General features: G+C 41.0%; 1 protein-coding gene across 1 annotated transcript in view; it reads left to right on the top strand.

Annotated features, from left to right (window-relative positions):
* Positions 1–9,219: 9,219 nt before the first annotated feature.
* Positions 9,220–23,724, top strand: part of arhgef9a (Cdc42 guanine nucleotide exchange factor (GEF) 9a) — a 49,798-nt gene continuing 35,293 nt past the window's right edge. Inside the window, exon 1 of the mRNA XM_072676609.1 lies at positions 9,220–9,360. Within this exon, the coding sequence (XP_072532710.1) occupies positions 9,346–9,360 (15 nt within the window). The 5' untranslated portion in view covers positions 9,220–9,345. The remainder of the gene's footprint in view (positions 9,361–23,724) is intronic.

The raw sequence follows: 23,724 nt of genomic DNA, 5'->3' as shown, positions 1-23,724 counted from the left end.
TTAACAGTGCTGCAATGAGCTGTGCTTCTAACGTTTCTGAAAGCTCCAACAAGCCAAGTCTACTCATGTGTGTCACTTTGTTGTCACTCTTCATTATAACCTCTGTACATTGGAACGGGATGTGGACCTTCAGGCTCATGGTGCAACACACAACAGCAGCACATTGCAGACTGTGCAGATACACAACACAGCCCTGATACATGATAGATGGAGAACAATCAATGCAACAAATACATTGCATTATAATAAATAAAGACATTATCGAAGCAGGACAACATGGACAGTATGACAACAAACGTAAGACGGTAAGACGTTGGAATTTTGGTATAAAAATCAAAGTCTCATTTTCTGCCAAAAAACAACATTGGGTTGACATCAAGCTCCAAACCTCCAAGGCTTGCCAGTTTTGGTTCCTTAACACCACGACTTATGAAATGTTGTTGCTCACACAGGTGTACAAATGCACACACACACAGCTCTACTGCAAAGAACTATTGGTAATACAGTAGGACTCTCTGGAGAAGCACACATAAATCTTTTGGCACCACGCTGAATGCCAGTTGGGAAGTTGGGGACTTGTGGAACGGGATATACATCGGACGTTGTCCTTCACACACAACACACAACAGCAGCACATTACACAGGACTACACACAGTTCAGATACACAACACAACTGTGTACATACAGGACTATAAACACACATGACATATATATATATATATGGGGTGGGGTGGTGATAATCAAAACATCCTGACCTCACCAACTCTCTTGTTGCTCAATGCAATCAAATCCTTCCGTAGAAAGCATTCCCTGGACATGAGAATCCGCATGTGTCCCAATACTTTTGTCAACATTAGAATTTCACATTGCATGGGACTTTTAACATTATGAAGTTTAGCAGACGCTAGGTTTTGGTCACCATACACCTCACAACTGTTTTTGGTAACCAGATGTCACAACCTACATGCAACCAGATAATACCCAGGGCAGTTAGAGCTTTGGGCTATTGATGACAGGGTTGTGGGTTTGATACAAACTGCCACTGTTAGGCCCTTGAGCAAGGCCATTCACCCTCTCTGCTCCCCGGGCGCCGCATGGAACGTGTGCCCACTGTCCACTATGTGTGTTTTACTGGTGTGTTCCTGGAAGGGTAAATATGGTTGTCTTGCCTAACATCTATCAACATTGGTGTCCAGCTGGGATGTATGTATGGATTGATGTGAAAGCAGCACATGAAAAGAATGGGCTTCATTCACATATATCTGCCTACATCGGATTCACTGTTCACAGCTCTGCTTTTATAATAACGGATTCCAGTGGCCAAATAATTAAACATTAGTCAATTAGTCAGAGCCTGTGTGAAAATTGCATAAGTGAGTTTTAAGAATACATTTTTCTTACCAATGCTTGGTGAATAAGGCACAAAGAGCTTAGCGCAGTTGTAAACTGTGTGGCAGATTGAGTAGAAGTGTATCAGAGTAGCTTTGAAATAAAGAGTGTAAGAATTAAGGTGCAGGTATGCAGTGATGTGTGTGTAGATGGAAGTGCAGAGGAAAACAGGAGAGATAAGAAAAAAAAAACAGAGACAATAATAGAGAACCCCCCCTCCCCTTCTCACACCCCCCTCCCCCTCTCTCTCTTGTTTATCTCTATCTGGGTGGTAGAATGGAGAATGTATTTCATCTTCACTTTCATTTAAATAACAATGCCTACTCAGCCTTTGCTCCCTTGGCAACCATGGTTTATTATGTTTCCTTGTCACACACACATACAGTACATACACACACACACGCATACACACACACAAACTCCCTTTCTTCTCTCCGCCTTTCTTTTGAAATTTTTGATTGTCATTGTTTTCCATTAACTTCAGTGACTAAAAAAAGAGATGGTGTGTAAAGGTTTAGTCATGATAAATCAGCAGTGTGTAAAGGTTTAGTGATGATAAAGCAGCTGTGTGTAAAGTCTTTGTGGTGATAAAGCAGCTGTGTGTAAATGTTTAGTGGTGATAAAGCAGCTGTGTGTAAAGGTTTAGTTATAATAAAGCAGCTGTGTGTAAAGGTTTAATGATGATAAAGCAGCTGTGTGTAAATGTTTAGTGGTGATAAAGCAGCTGTGTGTAAAGTTTTGTGGTGATAAAGCAGCTACATGTAAGGTTTTTGTGGCGATAAAGCAGCTGTGTGTAAATGTTTAGTGGTGATAAAGCAGCCGTGTGTAAAGGTTTAGAGATGTTAAAGCAGCTGTGTGTAAAGGTTTAGTGATAATAAAGCAGCTGTGTGTAAAGTTTTGTGGTGATAAAGCAGCTGCATGTAAAGTTTTTGTGGCGATAAAGCAGCTGTGTGTAAAGTTTTTGTGGTGATAAAGCAGCTGCATGTAAAGTTTTTGTGGTGATAAAGCAGCTGTGTGTAATGTTTCTGTAAAGGTTTTGTGATGATAAAGCAGCTGTGTGTAAAGGTTTAGTGGTGATACAGCAGCTGTGTGTAAAGGTTTAGTGATGATAAAGCAGCTGTGTGTAAAGGTTTAGTGATGATAAAGCAGCTGTGTGTAAAGGTTTAATGGTAATAAAGCAGCTGTGTGTAAAGGTTTAGTGATGATAAAGCAGCTGTGTGTAAAGGTTTAGTGATGATAAAGCAGCTGTGTGTAAAGTTTTAGTGATGATAAAGCAGCTGTGTGTAAAGGTTTAGTGATGATAAAGCAGCTGTGTGTAAAGGTTTAATGGTAATAAAGCAGCTGTGTGTAAAGGTTTAGTGATGATAAAGCAGCTGTGTGTAAAGGTTTAGTGGTGATACAGCAGCTGTATGTAAAGGTTTAATTATAATAAAGCAGCTGTGTGTAAAGTTTTGTGGTGATAAAGCAGCTGCATGTGAAGTTTTTGTGGCGATAAAGCAGTTGCATGTAAAGTTTTTGTGGTGATAAAGCAGCTGTGTGTAATGTTTCTGTAAAGGTTTTGTGATGATAAAGCAGCTGTGTGTAAAGGTTTAGTGGTGATACAGCAGCTGTATGTAAAGGTTTAGTTATAATAAAGCAGCTGTGTGTAAAGGTTTAATGGTAATAAAGCAGCTGTGTGTAAAGGTTTAGTGATGATAAAGCAGCTGTGTGTAAATGTTTAGTGGTGATAAAGCAGCTGTGTGTAAAGGTTTACAGATGATAAAGCAGCTGTGTGTAAAGTTTTTGTGGTGATACAGCAGCTGTATGTAAAGGTTTAGTTATAATAAAGCAGCTGTGTATAAAGGTTTAATGGTAATAAAGCAGCTGTGTGTAAATGTTTAGTGGTGATAAAGCAGCTGTGTGTAAAGGTTTACAGATGATAAAGCAGCTGTGTGTAAAGTTTTTGTGGTGATAAAGCAGCTGTGTGTAAAGGTTTAGTGATGATAAAGCAGCTGTGCGTAAAGGTTTAATGGTGATAAAGCAGCTGTGTGTAAAGGTTTAGTTATAATAAAGCAGCTGTGTGTAAAGATTTAATGATGATAAAGCAGCTGTGTGTAAAGATTTAATGATGATAAAGCAGCTGTGTGTAAAGATTTAATGATGATAAAGCAGCTGTGTGTAAAGGTTTAGTGATGATAAAGCAGCTGTGTGTAAAGGTTTAGTGGTGATACAGCAGCTGTATGTAAAGGTTTAGTTATAATAAAGCAGCTGTGTGTAAAGTTTTGTGGTGATAAAGCAGCTGCATGTGAAGTTTTTGTGGCGATAAAGCAGCTGTGTGTAATGTTTCTGTAAAGGTTTTGTGATGATAAAGCAGCTGTGTGTAAAGGTTTAGTGGTGATACAGCAGCTGTATGTAAAGGTTTAGTTATAATAAAGCAGCTGTGTGTAAAGGTTTAATGGTAATAAAGCAGCTGTGTGTAAAGGTTTAGTGATGATAAAGCAGCTGTGTGTAAATGTTTAGTGGTGATAAAGCAGCTGTGTGTAAAGGTTTACAGATGATAAAGCAGCTGTGTGTAAAGTTTTTGTGGTGATACAGCAGCTGTGTGTAAAGGTTTAATGGTAATAAAGCAGCTGTGTGTAAATGTTTAGTGGTGATAAAGCAGCTGTGTGTAAAGGTTTACAGATGATAAAGCAGCTGTGTGTAAAGTTTTTGTGGTGATAAAGCAGCTGTGTGTAAAGGTTTAGTGATGATAAAGCAGCTGTGCGTAAAGGTTTAATGGTGATAAAGCAGCTGTGTGTAAAGGTTTAGTTATAATAAAGCAGCTGTGTGTAAAGATTTAATGATGATAAAGCAGCTGTGTGTAAAGATTTAATGATGATAAAGCAGCTGTGTGTAAAGATTTAATGATGATAAAGCAGCTGTGTGTAAAGGTTTAATTGTGAAAATCTTTGTAATTTTTCTTGTCCTCGCTCTCTCTTCTTTCATCTTAGTTTTCTTCTCTCTCTCTTTTCTTTCTTTATTCACTCTCTTGCTCGCTCTCCCCTCTCTCTTTCCTCTTCTGTTTTGTTTCTTTCTCTGCACACCTTTCTTTTTCTCTTTGCCACAACACCCCCCCCCTTCCCTTACAGGCTGTGTAAGCATGACTGATGCTTATCTTTCCAATCTATGCTGATTAGTCACACTCTTTCTTTTCCTTCATATCACACACACGTACACACAGAAACACATACACATAGGATAAAGGCATGTATAATATTAAATGCTATGTGTAACACTTGACTCCTGAGGCTACTGAACACTATTCCCATGTATTCCTGTACATCATTTATAACCACTGAACATAATTTTACGCCATTGCGAATTAGCGTCCTCGCTGTCTGATGGGTGATCTCTCAGAGTAGAGCAGACTTCAGTGCCACTGATCATCATTCAGTCTGTTCACAGCCACTGTTTACAAATTTACTCCCCACATTAATTAACCCCTCTAACTGATGTTCTTTTCCCAAGTCATATATATATACGTAAATATGTGTGTGTTTCGCCTCAACAGCCCTGACGAGTCAAGGCATCGACTCCACCAGACCAGGAGAGAAAAAGACAGAGAGAAAACGAGAGGGAGAGAGAATAAAAAACTACAGAACAGAATAGAAGTGAGATAAAGATCAGGGAAAGGGGAGAGAATGGAAAGAATGGAAGAGAGAGAGAGAGAGAGAGAGAGAGAGAGAGAGAGAGAGAGAGAGAGAGAGAACGAAAGTGAGGAAAAAGAAAGATAAAGAATGGGGAAAAGACAGAGATAAGGAGACATGGGGATGAGAGAGAGAAAGAAAGAGAGAGAGAGAGAGAGGGAAGGAAGGAAACGGAGTGGAGGGGAGACAGACAGAGAGAGTGTAGGGGAAATAGAGAGAAAGACAGAGAGAAAGCTATAGCCAACGAAAAGGGGAGAGAGAGGGAGAGAGAGAGAAATAGAGAAAGAGGAAAGGAAACAAAAATGAGAGGAATGGGGTAAAAGATAGATTAAGAGTGGGGGAAAGAGAAATAAGAAGACAAGGGGAAACAAAAGAGAGAGAGAGGGAGAGAGAGAAGGAAAAGGAATGGAGGAGAGACAGACAGAGGTATGGGGAAAAGAAAGAGATAAAGAAAGAGAAAGAGAAAAAAAGATGAGACAGTGAGAGAGAAAGAGATAGATAGAGAGAGAGAGAGCGAGAGAGAGAGAGAGAGAGAGAGAGAGAGAGAGAGAGAGAGAGAGAGAAAGAAAGAGAGAGAGAGAAGGCAGGGGGATAGGCACAGGTCATAGAAATAGTACAGAAAAGGTGATGAGGGCAGAAAAGAGAAGAGAGAGAGAGAGAGAGAGAGAGAGAGAGAGAGAGAGAGAGAGAGAGAGCGAGAGAAAATAGAGATACAGAAAAAGACAGAGAAGAAACAATGAGAAATAGAGAGAGAGAAAGAGAGTAAGGAAAAATGGTGGGAGAGAGGATAAGAGGAGTAGACAGAGGTGGGGGATAGAGCGTGATTATAAGGAAAAGAGAACACAGAGAGAGGGAAAGAGGAAAAAAGAGGGTAAAGAGGAAAAAACGGGGTGGGGTGGCACTATTAAAAGGACAAGATGCTTGAGGAACTTTTGGTTCTTCGATTTGGTTCTTCGATTTGAAACTGTGGAGGGCACTCTTAAGGTGCTTTGAGGAACCCTGAAAAACGTTTCTTGAAGGTTCCTCCACAGTTTCAAAATGAAGAACCTCCAAAAGTTTCTCAAGGATCTTGTCCTTCTAACCATGAGAAAGATGAAGAGAAAAAAACATATAGAGAGATGGAGATAGATAGATAGATAGATAGATAGAGAGAGAGAGATTATTACATCACTGCTCTTTTTTATGAAGTAGTGAAGTGTATATGCAGTGAAAGCTCAGTCCTCGGTTGTTTTGGTCGCTGACCTTACTCTGAACGCTGACTGGTCCAGTTCCAGTCTCCTGGGTGATTGTTTGGGGTCTTTAGAGCTGGGAGCATTAGACAGCAGGACGTGGCTCGGATCTATGAGCGTTTTGCCCCGGCCTCATCCCGTCCTCCACACCTTTCTTCCAGTTCTAATGAAATGATGTGGATCTATTAAAAGAATAAAGCACTCAGCTGTGTTCCGCCACCAGAAGAATCAAGAACCATTCACAAGAGATGTTCCTTGTATGTAAAGAACCCTTTATGCATTCAGATGGCTTCGAGTTGTCATGCCCTCATCTATGTTGAACCACTGCCTTTACTAAAGAACCCATGAATAACTTTCATTTGGAAAGAGTGTAGAAAATAGTGTTGGTATTTCGCGAGACAGCAGATGTGGTTGATAGCCTGATGTTCTTTCTTCATAGCAACTGTTTCAGTGCAGATCAGACAGGTTGGCTGAAGCATTTCTTCATTAATTCTTTATTGACCATCAGCATCGATATTCCTCATTTTGACCACCCCAAAACTAAATGTTATGTTCAGTGTCTGGTATCTCTGCTTTGTACATGGGTCTCTAAATGGTTTAGAAATGGCTGCTCTGTGGTTGCCATAGTATCCCATGTAGTTGCTATGGTGTTGCTAGGTGGTTGCTAAGTATTTGCTATGGTATCCCAGGTGCAATGATGTTGCTAAGTGGTTGTAAGGTGGTTACTATGCTGTTACTTAGTGGTCGCTATGATATCCTAGGTGGTTACTATGATTTTAAGTGTTTGTTATGGTTGCTATGCTGCTGTTAAGTGGTTGCTAGGTGGTTACTATAGTCTTGCTAAGGTGGTGGCTGAGGAGTTACTATAATATCCCTAGTCATTGCTAGGCTGTTGCCATATGGTTGCAATGGTGTTGTGAGGTGGTTGCTATGGTTTTACTCAGTGGTTGCTAAGTGGTTGCTATGGTATTTCAGGTGGTTGAAATGCTGCTGCCAAGCGGTTTCCAGGTTGTTGCTGTTGTAGCTAGTCGGTTGCTATGGTATCCTAAGCGGTTGCAAAAAATTGTTGCTACATGGAAACCATGCGTCGGATCATACTGTATACAAGCCCACATCACACAATCTGACTGAACAAAAACTGCCGGGCGAGTTATGCAGATTCTTTAGCTTTAAGGCTACTTACTCGCCCCTTCTGCATTAAAGCATAGAACTGCAGACCGACCTTTTAAAGGCTGGTCAGGGATTGGTGGAGCTTACCGGACAGATTTTAGTCATCTAAGAGCAAAGCCTGTAGTGAAACATGGAGTAGGGATGTTTCCTGTATTTTCCGCTGGTGTGCTCTGAGTCCTGGGGCGACCGCGGTGCTGTTTCAGCACTTCCTGAATTTAATTCAGATTCCTGCTGCATCTGAGGAAATGCTGAATTTGAAATTCAACTAATTTGCCATAACATTAAAACACAAAGTGAATAACATTAATGATCTGGTTAGAGTGGCGCATGTCAATGGCTGGGATATAATAGCCAGAGGGTGAACAGTCAGTTCTTGATGCTGATATGTTAAAAGCAGGAAAAATGGGGGTTAGTGTAGGAATCTGAGCCACTGTGACAGTGGTATGCAGAGGTATGCAGTGGTCAGTACCTACCAAAAGTGCTCCAAGGAAGGACAACCGGTGAACTGACGACAGGGTCATGGGTGCTGAAGGCTAGGCTGCCTGGTCTGGTCCCACAGAAGGGTCTCTGTAGTGCAAATAGCTGAACAAGTTGTGGAGTTCAGAATTGCATTCACACACATAGTTGCATGACACAAACCTCTGGATATTTGTTTTTCTAATCCCAATCAGAAGCTGTTTGCTTTCCATGCACAGAACAGAAATCCTGTTAACTCCAACATATTACAACTCAAACGTGAGGTTGGGATTCAACCTGACTTTTGGTACTTGTGTTAAAAAGGTGATAATCCTACAGAGCTCTACACAGACAAAAGCTACAAACACAGTCACATATATATTTATATGTCATTGTTGTCAAACAAAAATCTTGTAACTCCAAAATGTGAAGTTTATTGGAAATTTTCTAATGGTCCATTTTTCAGAAATATCTTGCTACGATGTAAAGAACGGCCGCCCGATTTAACCGTCCCACATCTGTGACATTTTTACTTGCAATAAATGTGATTATAGCACATTGATATATGTAGTGTTTAAGCCGTATTGTGTGAGAATGGGTATTTCTTGCTCCTGGGCTCCACCTACAGTTGGGAAGTGTAATTTGCACTTTGAGCCGCCACTGAAGGACACACTGTACACGTGTGTTTTTGGACAAGCTGAGAGATGCAGAACCATCACTTTCACTTTCAGCAAGTGGAAGAAGCATGTGTTATGCAGCTCTTGCAAGCACTGTCCTGCCCACTTCACCAGAGTTACATAGTGCGGTGGGCAGAGTGCCGATTCTGGCGTAGCAATGATAGAGACAATATTCTCCTTCTTGTTTTTACAGATACATAAAAGTGTCTGTATTCCTAAAAATCGAATCTAATTGGACTCATCTATGTGAAACATGGCGGTGTAATTATGCTCACAGCTAGCAACAGAAAATCACAGCACTAGGACCCCACAGATCAGTGCACATATATGAGTAATAGTAATAGTGTAAAAATTCTTGGCAAACCCACTACCCCATACCCCAGTCACTCAGTCTGGACCAACCTGAATCTCACTCCAAGAAAAACTGTAAAAGTTGGCAGCCCTGACACACACACACACACACACACACACACACACACACACACACAATAAGAAACATCTATACACCTAAGAAAGAGAGAACCATAGATAGATAGAGATTGAGTCCTCAATAAGCCCCGCCCTCATCTCTATAACAGAGAGAGAGAGAGAGAGAGAGAGAGAGAGAGATACAGGGAGGGATGCTGAGGGACTGAGGCTCGCGCAGTCTCCCTGCTCTCCGCGCGCCTGACCGGACGTGCGTGGTGCGCGTGCGCTGCTGTGGGCGGAGCGGCGCGAGCGGAGCGGAGACACGGCGCGCGCGGGACACGGAGCCCATCATGATGAAGATGATGGTGAGCGAGAGGATGAGGATAATGATGATGATGATGATGTTGATGATGATGATGGTGGTGCTGGTGCTGGTTGCTATAGTGATGGTGATGGTGATCGTTTTTGTGGTGCCGCGATGATGCATCGTGACCTTGGCTGTATGGACGATTCTTGCATATGTGTTTGTGTGCGCGGGCGCGCGTGTGCGTATACGTGTATACGTGTGTGCGCTGTGTGTCTGTGTGCGTGTGTGTGTTTGTCCGCGTGCGCCGCGTGTCACACAGTTCCATTCCAGCGCTATGGAAACCAGAGAACAGAGATGACGGGGGGAGGGGGAGTTGTGTGTGTGTGTGTGACAGAGAGAGAGAGAGAGAGAGAGAGAGAGAGAGAGAGAGAGAGAGATGCCCACTGAAACGTTATTGCGCGATTATCCCGGTTGGTGTTTCTGTTTTAACCTGCGCCACTGCTGCGCGTATGTGTGTGCATGTATGTGTGCGCGCGCGCGTATGTATGTGTGTGTGTGTGTGTGTGTGTGTGTGTGTGGGTTGGTGAGGTAACTGCGGTAACGCGCGCGTTGTTGCTGCGCAGCTCCGCCTCGCCTCCGTAGCTCTACGTCTCGCGCATCCGCTCCCGATCAGCTCGAGATTATCGATCATTGACCGGAAATCGATCTCGCGCGCGACAGCAAGGGAGCAAGACAGGGGGAGAAACACCGGAAGCTCCTAGCTCTCGGTAGAATCTCACCTAGGGTAGCTTACATAAGCTAGCCCACTTTCTCTTTGCGCGCGCGCGCGTGTGTGTGTGGTGCAGCTCGTACCGTGGGCTTGAGCGCCGCGGATGCTGGGAGCATTGCTGCCCGTGTACACTAGAGCTCAAACCTTTTAGTCAGTAATGCTGCTGGTGATGGTGAAGCGGCACAGCAGAATCTACAGCCTAACGGTGTTCATTAAGCACTGGGAACTACGGCTGTAGTCAAGACCACCTCTGCTGAGTCCAAGACAAGGCCTAGTCCAAACGAGAGCAGGGCAGAGTAAATGCTGGGTTGAAATGAGAGCAAGGCAGAGTCAAGACCGAGTCCAAATGAGAGCAAGGCAGAGTCAAGACCGAGTCCAAATGAGAGCAAGGCAGAGTCAAGACCGAGTCCAAATGAGAGCAAGACAGAGTCAAGACCGAGTCCAAATGAGAGCAAAGCAGAGTCGAGAGCGAGTCCAGTTGAGAGCAAAGCAGAGTCGAGACCGAGTCCAGTTGAGAGCAAAGCAGAGTCGAGAGCGAGTCCAAATGAGAGCAAGGCAGAGTCAAGACCGAGTCCAAATGAGAGCAAGGCAGAGTCGAGAGCGAGTCCAATTGAGAGCGAGGCAGAGTCAAGAGTCAAGACCGAGTCCAAATGAGAGCAAGGCAGAGTCAAGACCGAGTCCAATTGAGAGCGAGGCAGAGTCCAATTGAGAGCAAGGCAGAGTCCAAATGAAAGCAAGGCAGAGTCAAGGCCGAGTCCAGTTGAGAGCAAAGCAGAGTCGAGAGTGAGTCCAATTGAGAGCGAGGCAGAGTCAAGAGTCAAGACCGAGTCCAATTGAGAGCAAGGCAGAGTCAAGACAGAGTCCAAATGAGAGCAAGGCAAAGTCCAATTGAGAGCGAGGCAGAGTCAAGACCGAGTCCAAATGAGAGCAAGGCAAAGTCCAATTGAGAGCGAGGCAGAGTCCAATTGAGAGCAAGGCAGAGTCAAGACCGAGTCCAATTGAGAGCGAAGCAGAGTCCAATTGAGAGCAAGGCAGAGTCCAATTGAGAGCAAGTCAGAGTCAAGGCCGAGTCCAATTGTGAGCGAGGCAGAGTCCAATTGAGAGCAAGGCAGAGTCAAGACCAAGTCCAATTGAGAGCGAGGCAGAGTCAAGAGTCAAGACCGAGTCCAATTGAGAACGAGGCAGAATCAAGACCGAGTCCAACTGAGAGCAAGGCAGAGTCGAGAGCGAGTCCAATTGAGAGCGAGGCAGAGTCAAGAGTCAAGACTGAGTCCAATTAAGAGCAAGGCAAAGTCCAAATGAGTCCAAATCTAGACTAAGCCAAAATGAGAGAGAAGACAAGTCTAGACCGAGCCCAGACGAGAGCAAGAGTGTGTCTAGACTAAGCCCAAATGAGAGTGAGGACAAGTCTAGACTGAGCACAAATGTGAGCAAGAACGAGTCTAGACTGAGCACAAATGAGAGTGAGACCGAATTTAGACCAAGTCCAGACAAGATCGACCAAATCTAAATGATAGCATAGTCAAATAAAGGCAAGGATAAATGTAGGCCGAGTCCACATGAGAGCAAGGGTCCTAGGGCCCTTAAATGCCACACTAAACATTAACCCACGTCACTGAACATATAGAGCCGGTTCCACTGGGTGAGGATTAAGTCTAGATAAGACCAGACAACCATATTCACCATTTGTGTTGGACAAAGACGGAATTTAGCCTCCACCTTCAAAACATCCGTGCAGTGAACACACACATACACACTACTGAGCAAACACACACACAATTACCCGGGAAGCAGGGAAGGTGAGAAGCCTTGCTCAAGGGCCCAACAGTGGCAGCTTGCAGAGCCCGGGTACTGAACCCACAACCCTGCCGTCAAGGTGGATGCTCTAACCACTGAGCCACCACTACCCCAACACTGTATCACTGTAACTGCTCATCCGACAGGCTAAAGAGTCAGCCTTCACTGTTCATTTGTGCTCAGCTGGAAACAAATTATTGTTGAGGATGAGGATTAAACCCAGTCTTGGGCTAAACTGCAACACCAAGGGTCATTGAAACCTGGTTTATTGAAAACTTGTGACTGTGCTAATTCTACATTTGGGTGTCTGAAGTGTTTACCAAGCCCAACAAACCTGTCACTTTTTTGTGAGCTGCTTAGGTGAGAAAACAGGACAATCTACGTGCTGTTCAGATTTGGCTCCCCTACCTACCTCACAGGGGGACACATTAGATCTATGCCCCCCCCTGCCTGAGTACTATATGTGTGAAATATGCATTTATATATGCATTTTCACCCAGATTCGTTAGCATTATGTCGTAGGCCGCACACGCCACCACAAATCACAACATCACCTTTGTGTCTGCTTTTCCAACTTGGCTCAGTATAACACAGGACTGGCAGCGATTTCTTTTTTCTAAAGGGGGGTTAATTACAGTTGCTTACACGGCTAGTTTCAACAAGTAAATATGCTAGCTATGTGTTTCTTTGGCCATTAGCGCACACTAACGCTAACTGAGGTAATATATGTATATATATATATATATATATATATATATATACATATATGAGATGTAATTCTTCAGTAAGTTTTTAAATTTGAAGTCAACATCCTAAATTCATACCTGTTAGCTTTATGCTAGCATAACAGGCAAATCCCCGTAACCAGGCTAACCGAAATGCTTTTAGCAGGGCTGACACGCGAATAAAAGATAGTGTTAAAGAAATCTGTCAGGTTTCTGTTAAGCATCGCTATGCAATGACGTGCTTGTCTGGCCTGTGCTCATGATTTAGTGACTGTATTGGGACTTTTAGCGCAAACAAGCTTAAAAAGCTGAACATGTACAGTGTATTGAGCGGCAGCCATTGTTGCCTTTTCCTCTGAATGCCGTACAGCGCCACACCCTCTACTGATGAGAGCATTTATTATTAACAAACAACATTAATATGAGCTGTTTTTGGCAGAGGAGTGAATGACTGAGTAATGCACATCGTATAAATCCTCCATTAAAGTGCTGTAGGTTTTATAATATTCACAGCTGTTATTTAAAAGGACGTAAAACATGCCTTCTTTAACAGTTAACTCAGTATTAAACTTCTATGTCTGCTCTGTAACCTGTGAAAGCTAACCTTTGGTGTTGAGTAGAGGCATTTAATGCTGTGAAATTGAATGAGTGTTAAATTAACAGTTCTTAAAGGTGATGTGTCGGAAGCGGGAAACAGGAAGCAAGCGAAAGAATCTTTCAGTGATGTTGACGAGAGCCAAATTGTGAAGACTGGATTAGAGCATCTCCAGAATGTCAGGTCTTTTGGGGGAGTTTCCATTATTTAGTGGTTAGTACCTACCAAAAGTGCTCCACTGCACCAGTACCTCTTTTTTTCTTTCCGATACAGATACCAGATTTTATATTATATTATATTTATACCAGTATCTGCCGAGTATTAACACAGTTAAATACTTGATAAACGGCTATAAATCCTGATATTTATAGTGTCCCACTTTTATAGGCTGTATTTTTTATATCCCAAATAAGATCTAATAAGCTCAGAGCTATATAAAAAAATTAAAACACGTGCAAGTAGGGAAGCATAATCTTGCTAAGCTTCACCAAGTGGCTTTTAATTGGTGTTTAAAATTTACATTTCAGAGCAGTGAAAAAAAAGCCAGTTTAGAAAAAAAAGTGCTTATTCAGCAATTTCACATTCTAGTACACAACTCTGTGTAAAAAGCTACTAAATGTAAATGTGTGGTCTTTAAACAAGATGCGGAAACTCTGAGAACCACAAAAACACAAAAAATGCAAAGTTTCTATTTAAGACTGACTTTTATTGGTTGTTTAAACATTTTTCAGGTTTCATAACAAAATCTGCAAACAAAAATGTTCAATTCTGCATGTAAGTGCCAGTATCGGTGCCAGTACCAATATGAACACTAACAATCAGTGAACGGGCATCAGAATCATGGACTCTAAAGTTCATCTAAAGTTCATTGATGTGTGTGGGAAACATCATAATATTAGTCAGGTGTTATGTATTTTATGTTATGGCAGATTAGTGTACACATATTTCATTTACAGTATTCTAGTATATTAAGAATACATATACATTAATATGCAAAGGTTAAGGCACCCCTGCTGAAATGGCATGCTTATTGTGTGGGTCTATATAAGTGAACCAATCCTCTACCGGAAACCAACTGAAATATGACATTGGCAACAAGGATGCCCTAACTTTTGCACATGGACTGTAGCATATGATAGGCCGGAGTACAGTATTTCTCTTTTAGGTTCTTCTGTGTGTGTGTGTATGTGTATATGTGTGTCAGATGCTTTTACAGAACATGAGTTTTGTGATTAGCTGTAATGTAACAGATTTGCACAGGCTAACTTGTTCTAATTGAAGGAAGATGAACGAGTTGCGATGACTGAAGCGGCTCGATGTAATCGTTCCCTTAACATCATCTGATTCAGCGTGCAGCGAGAAGCATGTTATTTCATCCAGCAGGTTCCAGGTCCATTTCCCAGAAGCCCCCCATATCGATATGATTAGAGCAGGGGAATCTGAACTGTTTTTCCATGGTGGTTTTCTAATTGTTCTTAATGAAAGCGGAAAACCAAACAAACCACACAAGGCTTCGCTAAGCCAGCGTACACCAGTTTTCTCCCATCATTTTTCCCAGTCGTTTACCAGATTGCCAGAGGATGGCATGCTTTTTTGCTTTTCTGTTTTTTTAGCCATCTGTGAACCCAAATGCTACTTGGTGTGGAGGGGTTTATTGTAATAGAGATGTACCGGCTCTGATTTCTGATAACCAAGGGTCTCCATGACTACAACACAAATATAGCCATTTTATTTACTATTCAAAATGACCAATGAACCTGTATGTGTTTTATATGGAATGTTAACAATGGTGAAGTAGTGGCAAATCTTTCACTTCCTTGAAATCATTTCATTTTGGGGACTGGAGACTTTTGTACACAATACCCTGCATGTATCCATCCACAATTGTAATGATATGTAACTTTAAAAACATGTTTTAGACTCACAGCCTTCTTTAAACTGTGGTGAAACTCATCTTAGTCAGGTAGAGAGACTGGACTGATCAGTGTTTTTGTGGCCAGAACGGAAGGCCGATACTGATTGAGGGCGAGGCTGTATGCCACAGTAACCTTTCTACCGTTTCTGATGTATTTTTGGGATTGATTATACAGGGTCTGCACAATTCGCAGACTTTTTTGTATTGTTAGCTGTCTTTGCTATTTCGGCTGTCCTCTGATACTCACTGTAATGGGCTGAGTAATAAACTCTCATATCTGTCATATCTGGTTAGTGGTGTTAAAAAGTATTCAGTGGCGTTAAAAAGGGTCTGTTACCTGAACAAGGCACATTTGTTCATTAGTTTGAGTCAAATACTGTAAAAAACTTGTAGACTGATGACATGTTTCAAAATGGTGTTTCTGGAGCTGTGTGTGAGGTCTGCATTTCCGTCTAGCAGTTAAACAAGGAACTGCAGCGCCTTGTGATCGAGCGGCTTTGTGCAGGGCTGCTGTAATCCTTAGCTTGCAAAATATGGCTTATATGATCCAATCAGCTCTTAGGATCAGTGAAATATTGGCCGATTACATATTTGGGCTGAATGTTTGGTGTAATAACTTTCTGTGAGCCTCTGGAGAACTGGCCTCTGAAAGTCTTAGCTTGCATCTTATGCAGAAGGTTTGAACAATCAATGGAATTCCCATGTAAAATCCAATCTTCTTTTGCTTCCTATCTTGGCAAAGCATTTTGAATGTAGCAATTTGCCACAAGGATTCTGACAGGCATTTTCAGATGTAATTCTTTGACACTAAATTTCTATGCCCATATGCTTAACAATTTGCTTTCTGATACTAAGAAAAATGCTGCTTTTCGACTGTCATCGAATTTGGGCCAATTTAGCGTCTGTTTTTGAGCTAATGTCAAAGCATTAGTCTTGAGACTCTTTAGGACAACATGTACATGTAAGGATGTGTACCTTACCATGGCATAGACTACTGTCTTTTTAATTTATAATAGTAACTGAGGACACATCGTTTTTTGCATGCTACTGTATGTTAGCATGTTTATCGATGACAGTGAGTCATGCAGTGTCAAAAAGTGTAACCTGGTGCTTTAGGCTTCCATTACATGCTTACCATGTTAGTGCTATAGCTGCAATTTAGAGATAAAGGAGCAAACATTCAAACACCAAGCATGTCTTTACTGATGGAATACAATTGGAGTTAGGGGAAAATGAACTATTACATATCACTATCACAAACGATTGCTTTAAACTCTTCCAGATGGCTTCAAATGCAAATGAATGGAGCCTGGGATGTGCAGCCAGGCTACTCACAGCCACTCTCAGGATTCCCAGCAGAGCTGCAGGACAAAAGTATAAAAAACATTAGTACAGAGCCAAACTGCGGAAGCCAGTCCAGCTGATATCTTCCATAATCAAACAACTCAACAGTTCCATAACCTAGACGATTGTAAATGTGATCTACTGTAGATTATGTTGAGATTACTAAAACTCTGCTGTGTTCTAGATGCTGGAGGTATTCTACTGTAAAAGTCTAGATCTATCATGAGATCCAGATTTATGCTTAAACTGTGTAAACATTCTACACTCAAGCTACGTACTGAGGCATTTTAGAGTTGTGTCTGTAAAATCCTAGACGTATGCTGAATCTAGAGGTATTCTATAGCGTGTGTAAAATCCTAGACGTATGCTGAATCTAGAGGTATTCTATAGCGTGTGTAAAATCCTAGACGTATGCTGAATCTAGAGGTATTCTATAGCGTGTGTAAAATCCTAGACGTATGCTGAATCTAGAGGTATTCTATAGTGTGTGTAAAATCCTAGACGTAATAATACTATATAACAATATTTGAAAACATTTTCATGATACACAATATTTAGCACAATACATGTAATCACAGAATAGTTATTTTTATTCAACATCTGCTGTTTTCTTTGAGCACTAACAAAAGCATATTGTGTATCACAATAATAAAATTGATCACGATACGATAAAATGACTTCATATTGCCCAGCTCTGCTTTTAAGTATTCCTTAGGTGTAAGGAGTACACAACTAGTGTACAGACAATTGTTGTTTTGTACTGCAACTATACTGTGAACTGCGCTGTAAGAGAACTTATATGTGCTAGTTATATACCTCTATCCCACATTTTACATTATGAAAGCATACTTTAAGTATTCTTTAGGTGTAGTAAAAAAAAAAGGCTCGCAGACATGGGGAGAACACACCAAACACCTTTGCAGGGTCTACACTGTTCCACGCTTAGTGAGACTGTAGAATCGAAAAGTAACGCATGAATGATTGTGTATTCAGCTCTTACCTCCAGTATGAACACACTTAATACACTTCAGTAATATTTAGACATGTTTTATTTAGATCTGTGTTGTCAGTGAGGGCTGAGTTCGCCAACAACCTCTTAGTACAAGGATCGAGTGTTAAACGGTAGAGCGAACATCACATTAAACACACATCCCCCCACCATTTAAGATGATCTTTTGGAGTGTGCTTCTGCAAGTGTGATGTGTGTATAGGGTAGAAATGATTCCTAAAGTATGAGTCACTTTGTCATAACCTTTATACCGGCGTGGTGTCCGTGGTCTCTTATCATCTGTCATAAATTCTGATTTATTGGCTGACATCACTCACATGATTTGTTACACAAATATCACACAGACAAAACTGGATAATCCTTATTATGTATAACTAATAAAGTATTTTTTGTGTGGTCACCACACTGATATGACAAAAAAGTCTTAGATTAGATTAGGAATGCTTCGTGATCCGAAGCATCCAAAACATCATCTGTCAAACATGGTGGAGGCACTGTTATTGCATGATCATGTATGGATGTCAGTGGAAGTGGATCACTGTCATTTATTAATGATATGACTGCTAATAGAAGTAGCAGGAAGAATTCTGAAGTGTAGAAAGTAATACGTTCTGCTCAGATTCAGACAAATGCTGCTAAATGTGCAGGGTTGTGCTTCAAAGTACAGATGGTTAATGACCAAAAACACACAGTGAAAGAAACCCAAGAGTTTCTTTAGGCATAGAAATGGACTGTTCTTAAATGATTTTGAGTTAGTCAGCTGGCCTCAACCCAATTGAGCAGCTTTTTACTAACTGAAGACAAAACTAAAGGCAGAAAGAACTGCAAAAGAAGCAGCAACTGAAGGTGGCTGCAGGCCTAGTAAAGTATCTCAAGGGACGAGACTTAGAATTTGGTAATGTCCATGTTGTCTAGACTTCAGGCAGTCATCCACTGCAAAGGATTTGCATCCAAGTATTAAAAATAATCCTTATATTTATAATTATATTAGTTTGTCTAATTACTTTTGTGCCGGAGAAAAAATGGCTGTATTTCCTAAATGGTTAATGCAATGGTTTAGTTAAACCCATTCAATCTGGAATCAAGTCATTTTGGTTGCTTTATTTCGAAGTCACTGTGGCAAAATGACAAAACGCTGTCGCTGTCCAAATACTTGTGGACATGCCTATGTATATGCATTTATGATAGCGTCATATGTTAATTACACTGCACTACGCACTGCAGTGTGTTAAGGTGGTGTGTGTTGTGTATGTAGGTGTGTTCCAGCAGTGTGTGTTGTGTGTATGGGGGTGTATTTTGCATGGATTGAAACGGTGGGGTGCTCATACAGTAGCATTAGTCCTAGCTGGGGTGTGTTCACATGGAGCCGCATGTGGGGCTAAAAATACACCAGCTTGTGTGTGAGGCGCCGAGTAGAAAAACCGAGAGAGCTGCCGGATTTAGAAACCTCCACACAAACACACACACACACACACACACATACACACACACACACATGCTAACTTCATATGAGCAATGTCTTTTAACAGCATGTCTGGCATGTGTGAAATATTTGTTGTTTTCTTACAGAAACTGTGGAGCTGCCATGCTGTGCTTGGCCTCCGTGTTTCCGACTCAGACTGGAACAATAATCTAGGGATCTTTTTCTGAAGCTGAGAGAACGGCTCTGCTAATTTTCACCGCTAATGCTCAAGCTTGCTGAAATTTCCTGTGTAGAAAGCTCGCAGCACTACGGCTTTTGCTAGCTTGCATTGTGTGTGTGTGTTTTTTTTTATCCCCTCACGTTTTTCAATGTATCAGTTTGTTGAAGGTAGACGTGCCAATATTAGCCAGTCCCTCCAGGAATTTGTGATCTTGCGATCGCGAGAATTCACGCACATTCAACCAATCCTCGCAGCATTTGCCAGGGCTCGCAATTTTGCCCAGTCACTGCATTATTTTTGCACTAAACATGTAAATCTGTGAAGTGCTTTCACAGCTAAGCGTGCGCCGTGACAGTAAGCCAACACTATTATACTAATCATACTGATGAATGTGCTACTATTGGTGGTTACACCAATTATTTAGTACAACATTGTATGGTTTCGGACGCAGCCGTAATGTCTAAGGTACCTGCCACAGATATCAGGATTCCATTAACTCTATTCTGATTGGCTGAAAGCATGTTCATGTGTGTCTGACGGGTAGTTATGGAAAAGTGAGGATGTATATATATTCTAATATTCTTTTTATTGTAGTTGTTGTTGCCAATTTCCAAAAAAACCCTATAAAATAGTATTATATTTTGATTGAATGATGAATTATAATAAATATAAATATCTACAGTTAAACAGAATTCTGTGTAGCGTCAAGGAAATCTTATGCTTTTCTCTGGGTTGTATGGTAAATATAAGTAAGTCCTTATGTTTTGCAAGCATACGTTCCAAAGACATGAGCTTAAGCTACCTAACTAACTAGTAAACAATCAGTGATACGTTATTTAAATGTGTTAAAGTGAAAGCTTTCTGGTAGATGGTATAATATAGTGTAGGTCTTTCATGGTGAAGAGGGTCAAAAAGCTGGTCATCCAAACAAAAACATCCAGGCTAGTTAACCAGCTTCGCTCTTGACCAGCATAGCTTATGTGTTCGTTTGAGTTTGATGGACTAGCTGGTTTATCATCCTGACCAAGCTGGTTGTTACACTGTCAAAGCTGATTCAGTCAGATTGATCATGTAGTGGACCAGCGTTGGTCCAGCTTCACTGGCTTAAGCTGGCCAGACTTCTTTTTCTTTCCTTATACACATATTGGCCTGACTCAGTGCAGGTTGGGAGTTTTGGTTCATTACATGCTTTGTTGGAGAGATGAGGAACTTGCTTCTGAAGACTGAGATGTATTTCTAAGAAGCTGTAGGTAAATATGTCTATGTCATAGAACAGTATACATATTTGTGGGTAATGTGGTGTTGCTTGCAGAGGCCACAATGCCCAGGCCTCCAAAATCTAACCTACACGGGATGCATGAGGTACTTTTGGAGGGTCTTCAGTTTGAAACTGTGGAGGAACCTCTAATGGTGCTTTTCAAGGAACCTTGTTCCTCAAGGATCTTATCCTTTTAACAGTGTACATGTTCTATGAGTCTGTGGAGCAGTGCAGCAAGCAAACGTAGATTGGATAACTGGTAGACTTAAGACGATACTTAACTTGAACTACAATTATTGGAGATAATTGCTGGACATCATCTTTTCAAACCGTTGCTTATGCAACACAGTTGGTCCTGTTTTGTCAGCTGAGGAGAGGGAGGGCTACTCCCACTTATGCTCTTTGGCACTCCTAGCTATGGATGACTGTGGCAGCACCGGGGGATTGAAACTGTGACCTCCTGATGACAGAACCAATGCCTAAATGGCTGCACCATTCAGGAGCCCACTGCAGTCATAATTTTTTTAACACTAGCTAACAATTAGCTAGCCCTGAATATAGCTAACTCTACTACTAACTGTCTAGCGGGTGTGTGCAGGTTTTAGTGAACAGTGTCACCTTCCTTCTTGTTTTGAGAATAAAAGAATTCCACAGCGAACGGCTTAATCACTTAATCAATAATACCTTTTTCAGTGTTTGACTTTGATTATTATCATATTTCATTTGGTTCAGGTCTAGTGTTTGCCTTCTCTCTTGGTACAGTAATGTTAAAGCTGCCTTATGTCCAAATTCAGAAGGCATATCTTATAATTGTTGCAGTTTTAAATTCAAAATAGTGTCATTTTCTTATTTTCATGACTGAAATGATATCATTCACTCTCTCTTTCGCTCTCTCACTCTCTCTCTCTGTCTTTTCTCTCTGTCCACGTGTTTGCTTGTTCTCCCTCATAGACTCCTGATGTACAGTGGTTACATAATCCTTCTCTCTGGTCAGGAGTAGGAGTGTATATGTGTATGAGTGTGTGTGTGTGTGTGTATTCTAATCCTGTGTATTGCATAGACATCTCGTGGAATGAAGAAACACACGCCTCTGAAGCAAATCTTTGCAGTGTGTATGACTAACGCTTTTTCCTGCTGACTCCACAGATGAGGAGCTTCTCAGGAGCTTTTCTGAGTGAAAGTGCTGGTCGGAGATCTTCTGTGTGACTGGATTCACACTGTGATCCCATATCAGCACGCTAATAATGCCACAGTTTGTGTGCTACAAATGGTTCTTTGAGTGAGGCCAAAGAAGAACCACTTTGGTTCCCTAAAGAACATTGGGCCTCATTCACCAATGTTTTCCTATTTGTCTTGGATTTGTTATAACAAAGTTCTACGTCAGATTCATGATGTGTTTTTTAGACAGCAGAATTGTTTATGCTCAGATTAATGCCAGAATCTTCGTTAAAACTGCGTAAATGGGTTTAAAGAAAGAAATCTTTTCTTAATAAATATAATATCTTTGTTTCTGTATATGGACTATGTGGACTGGGGACTTAATGGTACATTTTGAGACTTACTATAGCAAACTCTATATTCAAAACTAACCTATATTCATAACACGAAAATATAAATCAAACAGATTTACTTGAGACCTATAAGGTAATCTAGGAGGTGATACAGGTCATCCATCAGCTTTGCTCACTCGTATGGTTGTCACAACTTTCCCAAAGGCACTAAATTAGCTTTCAGGAAGCAACAACACATTAAGCGTCCTACAGGACTGATTTCACCTCAAAGAATTTCTTCAAAATTTACAATTTCAGTTTGTGGCAGCATTATAGCAACAGCATACAATGTGGGTCAAACGTCCAGTAGAGTCCAGTTGAATCAATGAACTCTGAGACATAATCCATTTAGTGAACAGGAAAGGAATTCAGGGAGATAAACTACACTACAGGTCAAATGAAATTAGGGTTATTAACGGGAGAAATTCCTGAAGCAAAATCTTGGCTAAAATAATTAGATATAATACCAAAACAGTTGAATAGCAAAGCTGCTCCTCAATCCCAGGCACATAGCACATTACACACTGAAGGGCTATTGAGACCACAGCCCCTGCGTGCACTGTTCATTTCTCCATCACATGTACAGCATATGTCCAGATGATTTCTAGAAAGCTGACACTCACCACTAGCTTGTGGGAAAATACCTTTATTTGATTTGATGTTAATAATTAATATTTAATTAAAGTATTAATTATTGGTTACAGAAACCAGTTGAGGCAGAAAATATAGGTAGCTAGCCTATGCCAGCCTTGGTAACTTAGCCTCTTGCTATCATACTAGCCTTGGTAAACTAGTCTGAAATGAAATTGCTCATTAAGCTTTTCTGATTCAGCAGATAGCGAGCAACTGTGAGATTGTACCATGATTTAATACTTGCTTAAATGTTTCAGTGCTTTTACTGTCAATAAAAATATAAACCTCGTTAAAACTTTGGTCCACTGGTCCAAATGTGTGCTTTCAGTACTGGTGAGTGTCGACTCTCTAAAAATCATCTTGACTTAAGCTGTACATGTGATGGAGGTACGAACAGTACATGCAGGGGCTGTGTTCTCAATAGCTCCTCAGTGTATAATGTGCCATGTGCCTGGGATTGAGGAGCAGTTTTACTATTCAACTGTATCATATCTAATTATTTTAGCCAAGTTTTTGCTTCAGTATATTTGTACCAACTGTATGTAAGTTTCTCACCCTTAGCTTTGAATATTTCCATTTTATTCACATTAATTCCAGTTAATTCCCATAATTACTCATTTATCCCCTCAGTAAAAGTATTTGTATTGTTATACGGGACATTGATGATAGTGTACAAAATAGTTCTTTTAAATTATCCAATATTTTCTATTAATGACAATAAATTTCCCATAATTTCCCATAGGTTCCCAAATTTTCCATGGAAAGTTTACATTTTGGAATATTTCCAATGTTCCCAGAGTAAATTTCCCATGGAAAGATGCCGATAATTTACTGGAAATTTATCAGAAATTGTCCACCCCTTTGCAACCCTAAATGAAATGTACAGTCACTAACACGAATGTGAATTGTGCATACCTGAGATAAAAGTGAATGTGTTTTCTACTACAGTGAAGGGCATAACAGTATGATAAACACTGCTGTATACTGACACATATCTGCAGTAAACTGCTGTATAATGGACTCTGCTGTACATTGATATACTGCTGCAGTAAACACTACTGTATATTAAACATTGCAGTATCCTGATACAGTGGCAAGAAAAAGTATGTGAACCCTTTGGAATTTTCTGGGGTTCTACATTAATTTGTTATAAAATATGATCTGATCCTCATCCAAGTCAAGCG

This window comes from Salminus brasiliensis, chromosome 1, assembly GCF_030463535.1.
Source record: "Salminus brasiliensis chromosome 1, fSalBra1.hap2, whole genome shotgun sequence".
Classification (NCBI taxonomy): Eukaryota; Metazoa; Chordata; class Actinopteri; order Characiformes; family Bryconidae; genus Salminus; species Salminus brasiliensis.
This window is presented reverse-complemented; position numbering and strand designations above follow the sequence as displayed.